Source organism: Antrostomus carolinensis, unplaced genomic scaffold, assembly GCF_000700745.2.
Source record: "Antrostomus carolinensis isolate BGI_N321 unplaced genomic scaffold, ASM70074v2 scaffold32200, whole genome shotgun sequence".
Taxonomy (NCBI): domain Eukaryota; kingdom Metazoa; phylum Chordata; class Aves; order Caprimulgiformes; family Caprimulgidae; genus Antrostomus; species Antrostomus carolinensis.
This window is the reverse complement of record NW_010291134.1, coordinates 21,983-30,083: the sequence shown is the minus strand read 5'-3', so window position 1 is coordinate 30,083 and position 8,101 is coordinate 21,983. Positions and strand designations below refer to the sequence as shown.

General features: G+C 52.2%; 1 protein-coding gene across 1 annotated transcript; it reads right to left on the bottom strand.

Annotated features, from left to right (window-relative positions):
- Positions 1–1,297: 1,297 nt before the first annotated feature.
- On the bottom strand, positions 1,298–3,999 carry CALHM1 (calcium homeostasis modulator 1). The gene is given in 3 exon segments (XM_029086869.1): positions 1,298–1,524; positions 1,527–1,761; positions 3,451–3,999. Coding segments are annotated over 3 exon segments (1,011 nt in total).
- Positions 4,000–8,101: the final 4,102 nt, after the last annotated feature.

The window sequence follows — 8,101 nt, the reverse complement described above, 5'->3', positions numbered from 1 at the left end:
AGCAGAAATTTCAAGGGGATGAGCAGTTCAAAAGGGACGCAGCAGGGGTAAAACTCATCTCTCAAAAGGGATTTTCCTTCTGTGTCTTGGTAATAAAATCAGGGCCAACGAAGAACCAGCTCTCCTGGCTGCTATTTCCATAGTCACCTCGAGGGCCTGCATCCCATCATCCTCAGTTTCTATGGAAATGGGCAGCCACCTGGTATTGTGTAGGGTTGGAGGTGCCTCTGCAGTTTCTCCTCTGAGGGCCAGGGCTGGCTTGCCGCTGGCCACTGCATGCTGGTGAAACATTCCAACTCACATGGCCTCAGCACCCCAGGCTTGGGCCTGGGGCACCCCCAAGTCCTTTTTATTGCATTCAAATAAAAAAATGCCAACAGCTTTTGTAAACAGCTTTTATAAATCCTTATGCCTGAGCACAGAGCTTGAACAATAAGCCTGAATTATTTATTCGGCTCCTTAAACAAACACCAAAGCAGGTTTTTAACATCAGTCTTTGTATCAGGGAGGAATCCAGGTAAAATTGCAAGAACAAACTGTCCTGCAGCAAATTTGTGGTAGGGGGTTGGCCTGGCCCCCACCCTCTGTGCTGCTGAGCGATAGCTGCTTTCCTTGTCTAGACATCGCTTCCAGAAGCATCTCCGTGGGCTCCTCATTGAATAGCAGCTGTGACACTGAACCACGCCGTTCCCATCATGTGTAATGCAATATGGGATGCCCCCTCGCTAGCTCATTGCTTGGGTCAAATTTGTTTTCAAGCATTTATTGGCCTGGAAGCTGTGTGGGGATGTGTGTGTCGGGAGGGGAGGAGGTAATGGGGAGACTTTTGGGGTTTCACAGCTTGGCCTGAGAAAGGGGCGCCCCCAGCTTGGGATTTTTAATACTGCCTAAACCCAAGTGTGCTGCCCAGTGCTGAGCATGTGGTAACAGAAAGGAAGTTTTGCACTCCTGGTAGTGTCTGCCTTGGCAACTGCCGCAGCACAAACCTGGCGCTTGGTGGTGTGGGACACATGGCACGTCCGTCTGGCAGACTTCAGCATCCCTGGGGCTTGTCCTTCGTGGCCTGGGATAGCTACCCTACTCAGGACAAAACTCACTGCCTGAATTACCAGTGCTGTAGGATTGGATGTGGGAGCAGATGGGATTGCATTGGCACCACTGAACCCTTTGGGTACCCATTGGGTACTGCCATGACACTGGCCCTCACCCCCACCTGGCTGGGATGCCCACCTGCCTGCCCTCTCTGCAGCCCCTCTCCCAAAAGCACAGCTCTGCTTCTGCGCGGTCCTGTGTCCCCTCACACCCGGCTGTAGTAGGCAGCCGTCTCCCTTCGGGGTGTGGAGGAGTGTGTAGGGGGCTGCCCTTCCCCTGCCCAGCCGTTGCCACTGGGGAGAGTGGGTGGGTGGAGGTGCAGCGGGGGCTTGCATCTGTGCCAGCTCTTCAGGGCCGTGTTCATGGTGCTCTGGTCAGTGATGCCCAAGAGCTTCTCGGTGGCTTCTCCTGCATCTGCAGGGGCTTTCCTGGGCGAGTGCGAGCGGCTGCCAGGTCTGTGCTCATGCCCTCGAAGAACTGCTGGATGCAGACCTTGGCAAAGCTCCTGGCATGGTCTGCACATGTCTCATCAAACAGCTTGCGCTCGATGTCAATGTAGTGGGACCAGTACCTGCTCTTCAGGAAGGCAGCTTGGGTGAAGCAGGGCCGGAGGGATCTGACCAAGAAAGCCAGCATGGTCATCAGCAGCACAAAGCACCATCCCAGAGCCTGCAGGGACAAGGAGGGAATGGGACCCTTCTCATTGGCATCCAACAACAGGACGAGAGGCAACAGGCATAAACTGCAGCATAGGAAGTTCCACCTGAACCTGAGGAAGAACTTCTTTACTGTGAGGGTTACTGAGCACTGGAACAGGCTGCCCAGAGAGGTTTTGGACTCTCTCTCCCTGGAGATATTAAAAAACTGTCTGGACAAAATCCTGGTTCATGTGCTCTAGGAGTCCCTGCTTGAGCAGGGTGGTTGGACTAGATGACCTTCAGAGGTCCCTTCCGACCATTCTGTGATTCTGTGACCCATCACAGACAGGCAGAGCACATGTCCAGCACTTCCCACCAGCCTGCAGGAGCCCACCAGGCTGCCAACAAGCCTGGCTCCACTTTGGGCTATTTGACATTTGGCTGTGTTTACACTGCAAAGCTGGACAAGGAGACCCTACGTGCCATGTCAAGGCATCTGTGCTGAAATTGTTTGATGCCCCCACATAGGCAGCAACTCTCTGCTTCTTGCCTTGTATAGCATCAGCTGGCAGTGACCATAAGTAACACCAGCCCTCGGTCCTGCCTTCCATACAACCATGTCTCACCAGAGTTTAAGATATTCTGTGTCCTCTGGCTCGCAGCTAACATTGTTCCAGATACACCCTGGGTTTATGTGGTTGTCTAACCTTTTTCCTGAGCTGTTTGACTTAGTAACATCTATTGTGGGTGAGCAGCAGTGACAGGCTCCCCTGTTAATGGGGTCTGACAGGAAGGGTGAGATGAGGGCAGAACCAGGACCAGTCTGTCTTGTTCACCATCAGTCCCAGGTCAGGCTGCCGCCAGGCTGTGCAGGCAGAGCTCACAAAGATGAACCTGGCTCTAAATGCAGCCCCCTAAAAATGCACCTGGGAGGAGGTCATCTGGGTAACACCTCTTGTTTTGCAGCTCCCAGTATTTCCCAGCAGCTGGTAATTTGGAGCTACCCAGGAAAATCTGCTTTTTGTCTTTGGAGAGATCCCCATGCCTCTGATTCTCTTGAATTTGGGATAATAATTCCTGTCTGCCCTAAGGAGGTCAGGGAGAGGAGCTGCTTTTAAACAGGAGCACATGAGTGACCAGAGTAGGGCAGACCATCCTGTCTGGCCTACATGGCCAGAAGCAGAAGGCTTGAGAAGAATTAAGGACAAGCAGTTAGTGGCTTGTTGTGGTTCCCTGGGATGGTTAATAAACACACGCTGGCTGTTTCCATGCAAGCAGCAGGGGCAAGTGGCATAGGTGGTTATCAGCCCATTGCTTGCACATGTTATAATAAGTAGCAAGAGCAACTGTGGGCAACCGGTGGGTTATGGGAGGGGGTGACAGCCCACCAGCAACCAAGTAACATCCATGTCAGCCTCTTCGGAACTTGCACTAAATAAATCTCTGCATACAGCTTGGCTGTGGATTGCAGCCCTGCAGCCCCAGGCTGCCCAGGCAGAAGGGGGAACCAAATTATAAGGGTGACCTACAGCTTCAGTCTCTGCACCACACTGGAGGCGTAACTGCCTGGAGCTGAGTCTGAACACCTTGTACCTCTGCAAAATTACCAGTCTTCTTCTGCAGCTTGATTTCAACAAGGAGATTCCCTCGAGGGATGAGCTAAGGCTGTCGGTGCCTTACCCCAAGCCACTAGTGAGGGCACAGCCGTGATTCCTCTTACCTGTGAGATGCAGCGCAGGTACCTGATGGCCACTTCATTGGCGATGAGCTCCTGTCCATCATAGATCTCCTTGCAGGGGATGCGGGCGAGGACCCTCTTCATCTCCCCTTGGGAGAGGCTGGGGTGGCTGGCGTTGCCCAGGGTCTCCACGGGCACAGAGGTGCAGAAGGCACAGGTGATGCACTTGCCGTCCAGCAGCGTCACTGAGACCCAGACTGCCGGGGCGATCATGGCCCGCTGTGCCATGGAGCAGAACATGTAGCGCAGGACGGCCGGGTCCTTCCCTCGCTGGCCCCGGGGTCGCCTCCACTCCTCTGCCAGCATGGAGATGTTGTTGTTCAGCACGAAGCCCAGCAGAAACAAGATGAAAGGGGGCACCAGGAGGATGCCCAGCCCATAGACCAGGTTGTAGCGTGGCAGGCATGGGCAGTTGAAATCAAAAGCTGAGTACATCTGGGCGCTGGCAAGGGCCATGATCCCGCATATGCCGTTCATGAAGGACTCCTGGTTGGACTGGAGGAACTGGAAGATCATCCGAAACTTGTCCATCTTCCCTTGATGTGATTCCTCCCCCCACTGGGGTCCAAGCTGTGGCCTCGTTTTACTTCATTCTTTCAGCCTCCCTCTCCAAAGATGGGCATCAACAAGTCTCTGCACAGTTCACTGATTCATTCATGCACTCTTACAGCCTCAATATTTAAAGCAGAAAATGAAATCTTATTTTTTCTGCTGATTTTGCTGCTTGCAAAATTCGGAGTTTGATTCCTCCTTCTCTTCTTTGGGTCTGTGGGACCTGGGTTGTTTCTGGTTTGCTAAACCTGGCTTTGTCCCCATTTCTGCAGTCTCCTGGTCACCAATCCCCTTGGCTGGAGGGTGCAGGTGTTACCATAGCTGTGTGCTGCTCAGAGCAATCTGTGCTCTGGGCAGAAAGGGAAGTTGGCTGGTCAGCCTCTGTGAACCTGTTTGCAAATGCAGGAGGTGGGTGCTCCTCCCAGGACTGACTGGGGAACTGCTGCGGTGCCGCACATGGGGAAAAGTGGCTTCCCCCCTCCCTCCATGTCTGCATCGCCCCAACAGCATCTAATGCAAGTGCCTCCCAGGTCTGCCAGCTCCCTGGTCTGTGCCTGCTTCTGCTTCACTGGGAAATGCCTTCTCTCTGTTTTATTTTGCAGAAGGAAGGGAAGAGAAAAGGAAAAGCAGAGGAAGGAGAAATAAAGCTCTCGGTGCTCTGGGATATTGTATCTGTACTGCCAAAGTCTTGTTATTTGCTCCCCTCCACACTACAAATGTCTGCATTTCAGCCAGACTTACAAGTTGACACATGTAGGGCCTTTGTTTTCATAGCCCTGTGCACTCAGGGCTTGCTAAAATATCCTTCAAACCCTGGCTGGCATAGCCTGGTGACATCCAGAGGCACACAGGCTTTTCCTGGCTTTAAGGCTGGGTGAAAACAGGCAGAGAAAGGAGGGAGGGCTGCAGGGACAGGGGCACAGAGGATGAGCCCTGCTTTGCAGGCGGGGCCTGCTGAAAGCATCTGAGCCCTGGGTGCCTTTGCTTTCTCTGGAGATGCTCCCTACCCAGCAGAGCTCTGAGATTCAGGTTTTCCCCTGAGATTTCTTCTTTGCACTCACGTTCAACGAGCATTTCTGAAAGGCTTGGGTACACTTTGCTTGGAATGGCAGTGATGGAGGCTGAATAAGGTTTTCTTGCAGCCACCTGTTGTGGGTATAATCCCAGCCCCTTGATAACTTTGGGATGTACAGGAGTTGGGAATACAGAGAGGATGTGTAAATCCTGCTGGTGACCTCCCTGGCCCAAGGGCAGCCACTGTCCCCCAAGGGACCATGTTTCTTAGTGGTACCAGATGACCTGCAGGCATGGGCTGTGCAGAACCCTTCCTGCCCATCAGGCCAGGGGGTACCAGCAGCCCCAAGGGCTGAGGGTGCAGTGGAGCTGCTGCTCCTCTGAAGATCACTCAAATCCTGCCAGGAAGGGCAGAGCAAGGACTACCTGAGCCAGCAATGTGCATCCATTTAGCAGGAGGGACTGGGGCTGGGATTTGGCCATATGCCTTGACCTGAGGCTAAGGCACATTTCCCATACAACCAGTGCATGGTGAGGGAGGACTGAGCTGGCCAGGTGCTGGGCTGGCTGGTCTGTACAGTTTAGCCACAGCATTTTACCTGGGCTTGTTAATTTAGTAGCAACACCAAGTGATCCGGACCCAAGCAGACCTGAACACCTGCGTTGCCCTCCCTGCTCTTTGCACTCCAGGAGCGGCCTGGGCAGAGCCATCTCAGGTCTGTGGTGGACAAGCCCTGTGTGTTGATACAGGGGTGTAAAGCTTCCCCATCACTTCCATCCCTCTCCCCTCAGTTCAGCTTGTTGCTGTTACCTCTGCAGACCCAGGGGTTTTCTGGTGCAGAGACCCTGTGCACATTTGCGAGCAGAGAGCCAACCAGAGAGATTTATCCCCAGCTTGCCAGAACTGACACAAACAGTAATGAGATGTGGTAGCTGTGGCTGGGCCAGGCTTAGCTCCTACAGCACAAACTTAAAAGAAGTGGATTGTGTTGTTGTTGTTCTCCTGCATCTGTATTCCCAGTTCATAAAGCAGCTTTCATGCACTAGGATGCTCCCTCAAGTTGGCCAAAAGATGGGGGGCCTACAAGTGGCCGTAAAACAGCATGTTGCAGTATTGACTGCCTACAACTCATTCAGTCCCTCAGTCCAGGCACCACCTGTGCTGTTGACGTGGATATCAAGATACATCTGACTGTCTGGGCACCAGCACGGCCACATTGGTGACTGTCAGACACGTCGCCAAGGTAGGCTGTACGTAGGTGAGTGGCATGCAGGAGATACTTTTCCCCAAGAATTAGCAGTGCGTCAGTACAGAGGTAGGAAGCCAAAGCAGGTGTTTTGGCCATTAGTCAGCGCTACAGTTTCTGATGTCTCCCCTCACACTAGCCTTGGGGCTCAGTTGATAATGCCAAGTCCACCCTGAGATGCCACCGCAGAGGTGAGCACAAAGCACATGGGTAATACCTGGGCAGTCTTAGCTCTGCCTGCTGTGGAGAGGTTAATTGCATGACCTCATCAAACAGGAAGAGATTAGGCTGCATGAATATAGATGAGGCTTATTGTATTGCTAGCTAAGAGCTCAGGCTGGCTTCCTTGTTCACCTGACGAGTGGCTTTTTGAAAGTCAGTTCACATCAAAGCCTATGTGAATCAACCTTATAAAAAGCAGAGAGCATTTTGATCTCCAGGAAAACTCTGCCTTTCATTAAACATGAATGAGGGGTCTGAGCCTGCTTGGTGTACAGCACTGGCAGTTCTCATTGAACCCAACAATAAGTCAATGGGATTCAAAATAGAGCCCATAGAAGCCAATGCCTGTGTCTTTCTTTCTGTGTTGCCTTTTTAGGGAGGACCTTGTTTCTGTGAGCTTGCCAACAAAGAGTTCACTCCAATCAGTTTGTAAGAGAAGGCAGAGCTGGTGCTTTCTTCTATGATCCCAACCTGTTCATGCTTTGGAAACCAGGTCCTGGGAGTGATGGTACATGCCCAAGTCCCTCCCAGTGTGAGGTCCTGCACTTGGCCACCAAGACAGACACCAAGCCAAGGAGTGAAGGAGAGCTTTGTGTGTCCCATCCAATGTAGGATATAGAGAGGAGGGACAGAAGAACTGTCACGATTCCCACCAGGAGAGTTTGGGAAGAGATCGAGGAAGTTGTCTTTGCAGTCAGCCCTGCTGTTTCAGCCCTGAGAGACAGAGAGCTGCTCAAGTTTGTCAACAACCCTCTCTGCTCCCACTTCCACAGGAGGGTATGCACTCCTAGCAGAGGTGGTGGGAAAGGACCTCTGGAGATCATCTGGTGTCCCCCCCTGCTCAAAGCACACTTAGGGGCACCTCTAATAGTGTCGTGCGTATCTCCATGGATAGAAGTGCCACAATCTCTCTGGGCAACCTGTTCCCTCACCCTCAAAGTAAATAAGTGTTTTCTTCTCTTCAAATGGAATTTCCTGCATTTTGGGTTTGTGCCTGTTGCCTCTTGTCCCAACACAGGGTGCCACATATAACTTTTCACAATGGAGAAGAGTCCTCTGGCTTCAAAGGGGAACGTAGCAGGGGACTTGGAGAGGCTGGGATGGATGCACATCCACAGCCCCATCCAACTGGAGCTACTCTGTGATCAGACTGACCCTCCCAGCAGTGTGTGAGCCTTTGTAGACCTGTAAAAGTCTACGGCAGAGCTCTTAAATCCTCTGTTTTTCTCCCTCCCAGTACAGTTAACAAAGCTGTTCCCCTTCCCCTTTTTTGCATTTTGTATTTTGTGGCCACTCTGAGATGACTTAAAACCTGAGAACATGGAAAGCAGCATGCAAAGAGCAGCTGCAGACCTCTGCTCTGAGCTGGTTAGGGAAATAACTGATTTGACTAGTGTGGAGTGGTGAGTCTGAACTGAGGCTCAGCCTGAGATTTGTGATGTCGTGTCTAATAAAAGGAAACCAGAGACAAAATTCAAAGTGCAATGCTGATTTCAAAATAAAGCTCAGAAGCTCCCTGGACCTGAAGAGCTCCTTTTGGGAAGACGACTGTTATTCCCAACTGGTACGGGCCACAGTGGGCTTCTGGCCTCTCTGAG